This window comes from Patagioenas fasciata, chromosome 11, assembly GCF_037038585.1.
Source record: "Patagioenas fasciata isolate bPatFas1 chromosome 11, bPatFas1.hap1, whole genome shotgun sequence".
Taxonomy (NCBI): domain Eukaryota; kingdom Metazoa; phylum Chordata; class Aves; order Columbiformes; family Columbidae; genus Patagioenas; species Patagioenas fasciata.
In genome coordinates, this window is record NC_092530.1 from 19946057 (window position 1) to 19958720 (window position 12664).

Sequence of the window (12664 nt, forward strand, 5' to 3'; positions counted from 1 at the left end):
CAGTAGGGTGGAGGGGTCAGTGGCAGTGCAAACAGCCTCTTGCTTACATGGTTTATTGAGAGACTGACTCTGGGGAAATAGGCAGGTGGTTATTCAAACAGTTTTCTCATAGAAAAGCAGATTATTTCCTTTCTGCAAACAAGGTCAGGTATACTACTTTGTGCAAAAAGACCTTTTTCAGGTACTGTTCAGAATCTGTATGATTTGAGTTTGGTAGCTGTGTGCTGTTGGGAGACAGAGAGGCAGACAGAGCACTCAGTATCTCTTGCATTAATATTTTAACTCTGGTTTCTGATTTTGTTCGAAGTTGTGGAAAAATCCCTGGAGATGTGAGCTTTCCTGAACTACAGAACATACTAGTAACGGGTACCTTAATATGTGCAGAACAGTGTAGCACATAAAATAAATACACAGAGCTAAATATTAACAAGGCTAATAGGATTTTTGACTTGTTAAGGAATGCATTTAACATCTTCTGAGTTTTAGACATCTGTTTTCTTAGTGGAAAGATAAACATGGCTTCAAGAACTGTAGTGACCTTGCTATACTGCTGTTCAAAACTGCATCCATTTGAATGCATCCTGGTTTCACACAGTGTCTTTATTCTCTGTTTAGGTACTCCCTAGATTCATGAGATGGCCAACACCATGCAAATCTCCAAGGATGAGCTGGAGGAACTCAAGGAGGCCTTTGCCAAAGTTGGTAAGTCACAGTGAGGGCACCTTGCTCCTGTTTGCTGTGCATCTGAAATGGACTTATCCACCCCTGTGAGCACTGGTGCCAGCAGGACATGGGCATTCTGGTGCTCTCCTGATCTCCCCCATGCCAAGGGGCCCCTTGGCAGACTTGTTGCTTCTGGCTTGTCATTTCTAGCCAGGGACCAAAAATGAAGGGACTTGGGCAGTTCAGCCCTCAGTTGGCAATGGCAGGCAGCCTTGCCCTGTTGCTCCAGGTGGGCTTTATTGATTCCTGATGGCAGAAGAAATAACCAAACAGGTATTGCATTGCTTTGGCCCAGGCAACACTGCAAGGTTTGCACAGTGCTTTGTTCTGGTGATGTTGGTTTTGGCAGATTGGCTGAGCTGTGCAGATGGTAAATGTAGGTGCTACATTTCTGGTTTGTGCATGTGCATTTGAGGCACCACATTTGGTGAGCTTCTAGGCAAAACCTAATTAGTGGCTGTTTACCTGGCCAGTATAGAGTGACTTGTGGTGACAATAAAATGTTTTGTGGTTGCAATGCATGTGCATTGCCCTCTGGTGGCTTTATTTCTTCTCTGGTTCTCACCTCCCTAACAGCCTGCAATGCTCCGGGAGTGCTCTGCCTGCCTTCCCGCTCTCCCCCTCTGCTGGCATTGCAGAAGCCTCTGGCAGGCTGCTTCAGGAAGCCTAAATGGGGAGAAAACTGACATCATGGAGAAAATTGTTTTCTGCTGGTTTAGTTTCCCGATATGGCTTACTGAGGATCAGAGGGATGCCAGGGAGGGGTGGGAATAGAGCTGGATGGCAGCAGTGTGAGCTGAGGTCAGTGTGTGCAGCTGGAGAACCACACCCGGGACTGGCACTGCCCGGGAATGAGTTGCACAAGTGATCAGAGCCAGTGTTTCGTTCTCCTAACGGGATGTCAGCATCGCTTGTGCGCTGGTTATGAATACAAATTGGTAGTTGCCTCACATCTGCATCGGGTAATCTGCCTTTTGGAGCACGGTGGCTCTTAAAACTCTCACATGCTCTAAACTTGCAATCTGTAGACAGGAATATGAATTTCAAAGACAGCCTGTTCTCATGGAACATTATTGCCTGTTGGATTTGTAGCAAGTTGCATTTTAGGCAGTTCCCTCTCCGGTCTCACTCTTCCTGAGACTTTTCCAGCAGGTGGAAGTGAGTTGCTGTGGAGGGAGATGAGTGACCATCATGCTTCTTGATGCCTAATGGGCCTCTGAGTGCAAACCTTAAAAGGCTGGGATGCAGGCAGCCCATTCTGTCCTTGGATAAACTTAAAATGATTAACCTGGCTGGAATGTGGTGGCTTTTTGTCATTAGTGTGTGGGGAAATTATTAGGTTGGCTGGCTGCCTTTGCACTGGAAACACGGAGAAACCCAAGTCAAAGCCTGATTTGTTTTAGGAAACTAGCTCACCCTGCTCAAGAGGTGGGTCCCTGTTTGGTTTTAAATTATAAAAGCAATGTCAAAACTTAGGTATTATTGAGAAATGTGATAATTAGCCTGGACATACCCACAAGTGAGATGGGATCTGCTAGTCCTTGTGTTTTGTGTGCTTTAGGCATTGTAGAGCTCACAAGCATTGCTGTGGGACACACCTGTCAGGAGTGTCTTGAATGCTCTCACTCATTTTTTTTCTTGCCTAAAGGAGCCACATTTGACCTAGGATATAGAACTGGTTGCCAAATGGGTGACTGACTCTCACTGGGAACTTCAAATAGCATCTCTAGTGAATGTTGGACTAAGTTGGACTAAGGGTGCTGTTTAAAATGAAGCCTTTCTTTCATCTCCCTACTACCTAGAAGACTTGCAACCCAGCTGAGAAGCATGGTTATAGCAAAGCCCAGCTGGTTGACTTCTAGGGTGTCATAAAGGAGACGTGGAGACAAGGAAGTATCTCAGGGTGGTTTCATGGGCTACGTGGGCTTCCTGGAGACCTGCTGTAACGCTAGCATGAGGCAAGTTGTTGCTCGGGATATGTAGGTTGATGAGACTTTAAAGATGTGTGTTTGACCAGCTTTTCTGTATACGGTTAGACTGGATTGAGATATCTGGTAATGCTGGAAGGCAGTGAACTGTGCTACTGCATACTCTTGTCACCACTTCCCTTCCATGCCACTTGAAGGTATCCCCCCTCTCCCGTGCAGCTGGTGTGCTATACTCTGACAGCCAGCAAAATGCAAGAGTCCCACAGGCTCCCTACTGCTTACTGGAAGCAGTCCATAGGTGAGAAAGTATGGTTTAAGGTTAGCACTAAAGTCAGCCACAGCTCACATGAGCAGCTCTCAACATCCTACAACCATTTGTATTGGAAGTGATCCAAGTGGTAAACAGCAGTGGGGAAAAAAGCATTTGAACATCTGAAAAAGCAATTAGGTGGGGCATAAGAACTGTCTTGACTTTGAATGACCCACAGGTTAGTGAGAGCAGGTTGCTCCAAATCTCGGCTGATCTCTGAATTTGTTCTGTAGAACAGGAATGGGTATGCATGTACTTGGCCAAGCAGTGGCCCTTCATAAGGGAGGTATGGCAGAACAAAATCTGCAAACTTGTTTTGTTTATTTGTCTTCCTTCTCCCTGCTTCTAATAGCAGAGATAAGCATCATTTCTGGAAAACACAAAGTACTTCAAAATCGTAACCCAGCTGAACACTTTGTTCACTGCTGCAAGGTGGTAAAACAATGCTCTGAAATGTTAGCTTAAGGCAAATAGGGATCTGTGATCCTGCTAGAGTGTGTCCTGCTGAGCATTTATCCTTAAAAGGGAATGTGTGGGTTACTTTTCCCTCTTGCATCCTGTTATTTAAGCTATTTTAAGGACTTGTCGGCCGGAAGCTGAGCCAGAGCTTGAAGCAGCTTCTGGGTTGCGTTTATTGTGGCTTTGCTGGGCCACCTGCTTATGGGCAGAAGATGGTGCTATACATCGCTGCAGTGACCTCTGCAGGGTTGGGATGCTGGCATGCATGCATCTTTCAGTAGAAACAGGAAACTTCAGATGTGCTGTAGTTTCCTTTCCACCACGCAGATTATAATGAATCCAGGCTGTAGCTTGTCTGTTAAAATAATTTTGCTTTCTTCCATTAGTAATTCTGGGCCGTAGGCCGAAGGATTTAATTTGGGATAGCTTCTATTTTGACAGCCTCTTCAGCTGTTGAATGTCCTTTCAGATTTTGTTAGAGAGGGGATTTTAGATCACCTTCTGTCTGAGGTCTGGCTCTGTTGCAGGACATCCAGCAAGGCACCATATGCTGCTAGTTTGTATGTTTGACTGTGATGCCAGAGGGAGAACAGAGACAGCAGGAAGCGAAGCAGCAGCTCTCCTGTGGGATGGGGATTTCAGGCCTATTTGTCATGTTTACAGGGCTAAAGGCTATTTGACTTCTTGAGAGTAGAATGGGTCCGTGTTCTACCACATAGTCAATCACTAGTTAAAATTACTCAACTCTTCTACCAAGCCAAAACCATAGACTACCACATTCACTGGGCTTTAGGACTTAAATCTGTGCCCAAGAAACTACAACTTGAAATGAGAGCATCTTTACTACAAAACCAGTGACTTGGTGTAGGGTCTTGCAGTTGCACCGATAGACATGTCTTGCTCATAAATTCTGCTACCAAAGTGTCTGGGACATAGATGCCGTTTCACTTTATGAAGTAAATCAGTGATTACTTTTTTTTTTTTTTCCAGGATACTATGGAATAATAAACGTTATGAGTGGGTGTTTGGGATGTTGTTCAGAGTTGGGAGAACGTAGGTCCTGAGACCCAAGGATTCTGATAGAGTTAATGTGCATTACTCAGCAGTGTGTGCACTTCACACTGGATCACATGCTGACTATCTGAGCCCAGTGCAGGTGCTGGGAGCCACTGGTGTGTGGCTCCTCCTGACGGGCAGTACCTTTCCTGGTGCCATGCTCCTGAATCACATGATCTCACATCTGAGTGTGTTTCAGGTGGCTTTTTGTGCTGCAGAGTTGCTAATTTTTTTTTTGTTGCTTTTTTTTTTTTTTTAATTGGGCAGAAGTAAATCTTCCTTGAACTGTGCAGACCCAGAGGACTGGGAAAACACTGCTTTCCAAGGGTGACCAAACCCCTCAAAATGGGCAGATGTTGACCCAGATTGCAGTAAATTCCTGATACCTGCCCTGTAGCCAGGTCCAATGCTTTCAGGCTGAGACTAAGGTCTGCTGAGCAAGTGTGAATGACCAGACAGTAGCTTGGGCTACCTTCGTTGCATTTCAATCAGTGTTTTTAAGTTTATGGCTTCTGTTTTGCAAGCAAAGCAACGAAAGTGCAAGGCTCGAGATTAATTCCTTGAACTAGATCGTACCCTTAGAAGACATGCAGGGCTTCCTATGAACTGACTCTAAATAGGTTTAAGCATCTATGCAGAACTGAGCTCTAAAGAGGTTTAAGCATTGTTTTACCTGGTGCTTCTCTCCAGTGTATTGGAGGTGTGGACTTCAGAGCTTGGTTCCCTGCTGTCTCACCCAACAGGCTTTTGCCTCACAAAATACCATATATTCTATTTTTCCCATTCACTTATGAATAGGCTCAGACATGGCACATGCAAACTTGGTTCAGAAACACTTCTGAATGCTTAAGCTAGATGTGTCAAAAGGAAAACCTTTACCAAATAATGAATCAAAATAACACCTGTCATTCTGTCAAGGATACAATGTGTATTTTTGAAGTCTTATTTTTCTCTGTCCTTTGCCTACAAATACTTAGGTAGAAGTAAAACTTAGATTTTTAGGTGGTGGATTGTTTGGAAGAAGTGATAAATGGTTGTTTCTGGATTTACGTGTTTAATTCGGCAGCATGGCAAAGGATTGTGGTCAGTTCAATCAGGCACAGGCTAAAGCAATGAGTGTTGGCTGTAGGCAGGCTGAGGGTGAAAGCAAAATTTAATTTCGGGTCCATAGGCCCTAGAGATTAGCAAATCCCTTCTTGTCTGATTTTCTTCACTGGCTTTGAGATGGGGAAAAGATGCATATTCTGGGGTTAGATTTAGTAATAAGAAAACTATAACAGAAGAAACTGTGATTTATCTTGAGGGGAAATAGTTTGCTGATGACATCTCAGGCAGGACTGTTTAATAAAGCTTTCCTTTGTAAGTTTATATCCTTTTGGAATAAAATTCTGAAATCAAAGGCCAAACAGCAGCTTGTTGCTGTCATTAATCATTGACCCAAACTGCTTTATTTCATCAGCATTATTGTAAACACTGACATTTCATAAAGTAGTTTAATGTATTTATTAATCCACTGGAATTGATGTGCTTCTTTAGTTTGAGAACTAGGGACTGGGTTATGGTAGGGAGAACAGGTTTGTTCTGTGTTACTTTGGGTGTTTTCTAATAAGCATTTGAATTTGACTTTCTTGCTAATTTATAAAAACAACTTTAAAATCCATGTGGGTCTGGAAAATGAGGAAGGTTGGGGTGGTGGTGAGGACATGCTGCTTGCTGGAACATTGCTGTGAAATAAAACCTAAAAAACACCACTGACACCTCATTAAAATTGAGTTCCAAAATTTGCTTAAAAAAACCCCAAAAAACCAAACAACGACAACAACAAAACAAAAACCAAAAAACCAAACCAAACCAAAACTTTAGAACTATCATGCTTGTTTTCTATTATTCTTGAAAGTACCTTCTTTTAAGTTTAAATACTGATCCCAGTGGTTGTGGTGTGGGATTCATTTTAGAAACAAACAAACAAGCTGTGAGTGCAGCTCTTCCCTTGCGCAGCCCTTGGTCTGTGAGGGTGTTTGGGCACCAGAAGCTGTTGCTTGAGTAGAATTTAATTCCATGGCCTTAGGGAGAGGCTGCTGCCCTATAAATAGGAAAAAAATCCTCCCATGCAGGATATGGGCAGAACAGGGGCCGGGTGCCTTGCAACATGATGTGGCTTTCACGGCCGGTGGGGATAAGCAGCCATCGCACCATCACAGCACCAGGAGCTCTGGAGGTGGAGGAGAAGGTACTGCAGCTACTTAAATGCAGAGATTGCTCTTGTTTTGCTTCAAATGGCTCAGCTGATGTCTTTGATAAAGGCACTGTGTCGACTTTGCAGAGCCTGTGGTTGAATGTTGATGGTAGGAGAATGATGAACCTTCATCTCCTCAGCCCATCCAGGTATTCCCCACCAGCAGCAGTAATCCAGAGTTGGTATATCTCCACTGCCCCAGCCTCGGGGAGGAGACAGTAGCTCTGGCACTGAATTAACTTCCCTGGGCTGTCTGTGCCGCTTACTGACAGTAAAGGGATTTTAACATCACAACCAAGCCGATAACAGCGCAACATACCCTGAATCTCCACCTCTCCAAACATGCTGGAGGGTCATCCTTATGTCTTGGAATGGGAATCTGGGCCATCTGACTGCTTCAAATGCTCTGTCTGCTCATGGACTCTACTCGACAGAGCCTGGGTACTAGCCACACTGTGAACCACAGTCTGCTCAGCCTGCTTAGCCTGAGGAAGGAGAGACTCACCCTGTTCTGTCCATGGTGACAGCGAAACCTCACTTGCCTGAAGAAAGGCTGGGGCTGCTGCATTTGCCCTGTGCAGTCAATGGATGTGATGACATGACAGATACGATCCCAAAGGGGCTGGGATCTGTTGATGTGACAAGCTTCAGAGTCACACTAGTTTCTTCTTTTCCTTCTTCCCAAATCTAGTAGGCGATGATGTCTTGCTAAGCATGTAGTACTGCTGTGGCTTGGTGGTTGACTGTCAAAGCAAATGTCCTTGCAGAGCATTCTTACACAGCATTAAAATATCTGGCTGCAGTTTTCTGTCAGTGGTAAATAGGTAACATTCCTATCAATGTGATAAAAAAATGTAATGCAGAGCCAGCTTATTGTTTTCAGTTCAGAAAGTAAGAAGTGCTGTGTTTCATTGCTGTCTGTTTTTAACACACAAAGTCAGCTGCAGTTAGGTGTAAAAAGAAAAGCTCTGGAGATAATTTATGAAAATACACATGCTTTGTTGTGAAACTTTTACACCAGACTTGGTCATGTGTGCCAAGAGCCATCCTGGTCAACTCTGCTTTGAAGCTGCTGTTGCCCAAAGCCTGGAGATCTCGTGGGTTGTGCTGGGACCCTCTCTGAGAACATGTCGTATGTATTTACCACATGCCTTTGATTCCTGGTGTATTCTTGGTTGTGTCCATTGAATACTGCACTACTTCGGCTTTGTATTTTTGGTGTGGGCATGCTGCTGTGTGTCCGTGTCCTGCACAGATCTTGCTTTTAGCAAAGATGAATTCTCTGTGCGATGTGGCCACAAACAAGGTATGCCAGGGGATTCCTGTGTACCTCCATGTCTTGTAGATGTCCTCAGTGTGCAGGTTACTCTCTCTATTGAGTACTTTTCTTTCCCGCCGTCTGGGGCTGATTCTGTTGGGGTAGTGTCTTGTTTCTAAAACCTTCTCTTTCCCCTCTTGTTCCTCAGACCTCAACAGCAACGGGTTCATCTGTGACTATGAGTTGCATGAGCTCTTCAAGGAAGCCAACCTGCCTCTTCCTGGGTACAAAGTGAGAGAGATCATCCAGAAGCTCATGATCGACAGTGACAAGAATAAAGATGGGAAGATTAGTTTTGAAGAGTTCGTCTATGTAAGTGGTATTTCTGAGTTTCCAGCAGCTGGGGGAACCCCTTTTAGACAAATCTAAGGAGGAGGTTAGAAGAGGTTGAACCTGGTTTCTTGGCCACTTACCCTAATCTGAGTTTTCCTCCTGCAAACTAATCACTTTTGAGGACTTGCTATGTAAATATAAGACATTTGTACAGATCTCTGCATATGACTGGTCTTCTGTGCTGTCACTATCAGCCTTTAGATTTGGATAAAGGGGAAATACTTTGATTTTTAAACAAAACAAACAAAACCACAACATCAACAAAAAATCCACATGCTTTTCCTACTTGTTGGAGGTCGAAAGACCATTTCCACATGAGGTGACAACTGGAAAAAAGATTTCCAGTTCTGCAAGCTTACAGCATTGACTGGAAGCTACTCAGTTTTTTCCAGACACATGGATGAATTCTTGTTTTCCCAGTGAAGCAGTATAATTTCCTTTCTCAATTTAATGGGACTACAAGTATTTGCTAAAAATTTGACACACTTAGAGATTCAACCTAGATGCTGATGTAGGAAAATTCAGATCCATTTGTTGCCTTAAAAGGAAAGGAGTAACAATATAGGAGAAGCTGGAGGATGGGTTTAACCTTCAGGCATTTTTCTGTAGAAACAGGGCAACATTTCTTCTGAGATACTGGTTCAATATCTGTCCCGTCACACTTTTTATACTTTGACTGAATGCTGAAAGGGTAATAAAAGTATGTGCAGTACATTGAGGGAGCTGTCTTCATGTCAACTGTTTTTCTCTGTATTTCTTAATTTATCTTCACCTTCTGTTCCTTAATTGTTTTCAGACCCTCTGAACTTTTGAGTTCGGAGTCAACTAGTAAGTCGGAGTTTGTTTGCAGTTTGTGAACACTTGCATGCTGGGTGCATGTTTCAGCTGTTGGTTTGAGCTGGTCTATAACTTTAACTTTGCACTAGGAAGGATGAAATAAATCGCTTCAGTCACATTTGAATGGTACCAATGATCGAGTAAACATGAAATATCTTACAGGCAACTAAGCTATATAGTAGAAGCAATGATTTGTCATAGGATTTTTGCAAACCGAAATGTTGCTGTTTTTCTAACTCTGAGCACTTTTGCTGGTGTTTATGGTACAAAGGATGACATGAACTGACTTGAGGTTGGGGGCAAGTGACTTAGTGGTACCTCAGCATTAAAGCATGTATTTTCAAAGAAGGCATGTGATACCAGTAATTAATTCAGCAAATTTTTAAATAAATAAATCTGTATCAAAATCCTTATGTTTAAAACCAAGCAACCAATGAGAAAACCCAAAACTTTTGAGCTCTTGAGTCTTCACTCAGCTCTGCCTGATCACCAGGGTAAGCAAAACCTCTGCATGCCTTCAGGAGATGGTTTGACTGTTCCACATCGTCATCTTGACCTGCCACCTCCCCTGTGTTAGGGCTGGGGAAGGCAAGGTGTGACAGCCAGTGGGCTGGCCCTGCGGTGTCACCTCTGCAGCCAGGCGGTCAAGTCCCCTCCTCTGTTTTAAACACAAGCACTTCATTGTTCTGTTTTACAGTTCTGGTTCATTGCCTTTTTCTGGGCAGTGTTTAGAGAACCTGCAGAGGTTTCAGTTGTGTTTTCAGCGTGGCTGAAACTAATTGGGCTAGGTTTTGAAGGAGTTACTGTAGGCTTTCAAGCCATTGAATGTATTTCTTTCAAACAGTTGTTAAGTTCTGTAGGACATCAGGGCCACTAAAATTAACATTCAACCTGCACAAATGGCACATCTAATATTTCTGTGCTAAAACATCTCTTCTGCCCTCAAACATGAGGGTGTTTCGTTGGTTAGCCCAAACCCACTTCAGGGGGAATCTTTACGTGGAGTGCTCAGGGTTGCATATTATTGCATATTTGATGTGGCTGTTAGACACTTACAGAGAATTTTTTCTTGGGTTGTGTACAGTGTGTTTTGTGTGAGCTAAAGTCACAGTCACACAAGCATCTGGCTTATGCAGGAAGGTTAAAATTGCACAACAGCTTTCTCAACTTTGGTCCTGTGGAAACTGCTGCATGTGCACCTGTTCTCAGACTGCAAAGGTTTCACTTTTTGTTTTTCTCATGGTCTCTTGAAAGCTACTTGAAAAGGTAAATGTATGTGAGGTACTTCATGCCTAATGCTTCTGTTTCAATAATCACTTGCAATATGTGTTTGAGAGAGGGGGATGACTCTCTGCCCACTCTCCATGTTAAATCTAATACCACCACACCCTTACTGGGCCCTTCACGTTTGCCAATTTTACTTCAAATTTTGCTTTAAAGCCAAGAAGAAATAGCTTCTTGTGTGTTCCTTTTATTTTATGAAGACAAGTTCTTCTTGTCTAACAGAGCACTTTAAATTGTAGATTTTCCAAGAACTGAAAAGCAGCGATATCGCTAAAACATTCAGAAAGGCAATTAACAGGAAGGAAGGAATCTGTGCGATCGGGGGCACCTCGGAGCTCTCCAGCGAGGGGACACAGCACTCCTATTCAGGTACCGCTCTGTCTTTCAGCTCCTCTCTTTGCCCAAAACAGTAGATTTCTACTGCCCCACCATGTGTTGGCTAAATGATCTCCTGTCAAGGTGAGAGCAGGACAGAATTAGAGGGTAATGCAAGATTAGCAGCCTATAAATTAAACGTGTGCTTATTTGTTTTGTTAACTGTGCTTGCTGATGAAGTCCTTGTGTCACACTTGAATATAAGAAAGTTGTTGAGGAATGAGTAAATAACAAGAAGATTCTGGTTATTGGAAGTGATATTTCTTTAAACTTTGTATGACTAATACAATAGTGTGGTAATGATAGCGGGGCTTTTATTTCCCTGGGCTATTGTGCACTGATTTATTTTGGAAAATTTTTGCTATATTATGAAAAAGCCTGTATTAAATTTACAATTCGTTATCTTAGAGGAAGAAAAATATGCCTTTGTAAACTGGATAAACAAAGCCCTGGAAAATGATCCCGACTGTAGGCACGTTATTCCAATGAACCCAAATACAGATGACCTGTTCAAAGCTGTGGGAGATGGGATTGTACTATGGTAAGTCATGATGGCTTCTGAATTAAAAAAAAAAAAAGTAACCAAAATAACTTCCTAAAACTGTATTTAGAGGAATTTTCATCTTATTCTAGGCTGTACTTTTGGCTACTGTGTGTACATAATGTTTTGCACATATAAAAAGCGGCTCAGTCACCCAGGTTTTCATTGTCATTGTGTGATGCTTCAGCTTTGATGCCAACTTCATGAGCTGGTATTTTTGTCTAGTGTGTTTGTTTGGGCTTGAGACTGAGTTTGCTAAAGGGGAGAAGGTACCTTGCAGGAGCAGAAATTGTCCTGGTGCAAACTCAGCCTGAGGCCAGGTAGCTCGAGTGAAGGCAGATGTGTTAAATAGCCCATTTTATTGCATATTTAGACAGACAGTAACCTCTGTGGGAATGTTAATGACCTTATGAATTAACTCCAAAATGGATTTTCTGGGAATCCTCGTGTTGCTTTTGATAATAGCTGCAGTAAGTTAGTAAAGTAGCTCATTTAACTGCATGCTGAAAAGTAGAAAGCATCAAGGACAGTTAAATACCAGACACCTTCTATATATGGGTTTTCTTTTGTTTTTGTGGTTTTGGTTTGTTTTTTAAATGTAAATGAATTCATATAGTGGAGAACTCAGCCTGGAATTTCAGTAACTCTGTATCAATATGCAGAAGATGTTTAGTGGACTGCCTATTGCCCTTAATTTCTTTATTTTTTCTTTAGCTTGTGACTTTTTTTTTTTCTAATGTCCCCAGTTTCAAGTAATTCAGGTCTTCAGGTGAAGACTGAAATGAGTGGGAAGTAGTTCATAATATAAACACTTGCCGTATTTTTTGTTGACTAAAAATTCATTGTGCTCATGTACTCCCCACTGAGCTCTCAAAGTGTTTGTGCTTTTGGGGGGCAGTTTTTTCTTGCCAGCAGTAGTACACCTTTACAATAGGAGAAAATGCATTTTTTTACTAGAATCTGCATTGGATGTCAACAGAGAATGAGTCTTTGCTAGTACCGTGACTGCACTGTGAATAATTCATTGGCGCTTTTTGCTCCAGCAGCTGAGGTCGGTAGTAGCCAGTAACATGTTTAAGGTTTCAGGCTTTGCTATTAGTTACAAATACATTCTTGATAACATAAATATTAATTTCTTATTTCCACAACCTTGATTTTAAAAAAATACACAAAACCAAACAGGCAAAAGGAAATTTACTGCCGTGAATATTGTAACAGTTCATGGAGTTCTGTTGAGATTAAACACTAAACATTCAAATATTAT

General features: G+C 42.5%; 1 protein-coding gene across 3 annotated transcripts in view; it reads left to right on the forward strand.

Annotated features, from left to right (window-relative positions):
* The window catches only part of PLS3 (plastin 3), a 52893-nt gene that overhangs the window by 29824 nt on the left and 10405 nt on the right, over positions 1 to 12664 (forward strand). For all 3 annotated transcript variants that reach the window (XM_065846589.2, XM_065846591.2, XM_065846590.2), the window contains exons 2-5: positions 616 to 702; positions 8179 to 8342; positions 10724 to 10853; positions 11268 to 11400. In XM_065846589.2, coding sequence (XP_065702661.1) covers positions 636 to 702; positions 8179 to 8342; positions 10724 to 10853; positions 11268 to 11400 — 494 coding nt within the window. In that variant the 5' untranslated portion in view covers positions 616 to 635. The remainder of the gene's footprint in view (positions 1 to 615; positions 703 to 8178; positions 8343 to 10723; positions 10854 to 11267; positions 11401 to 12664) is intronic.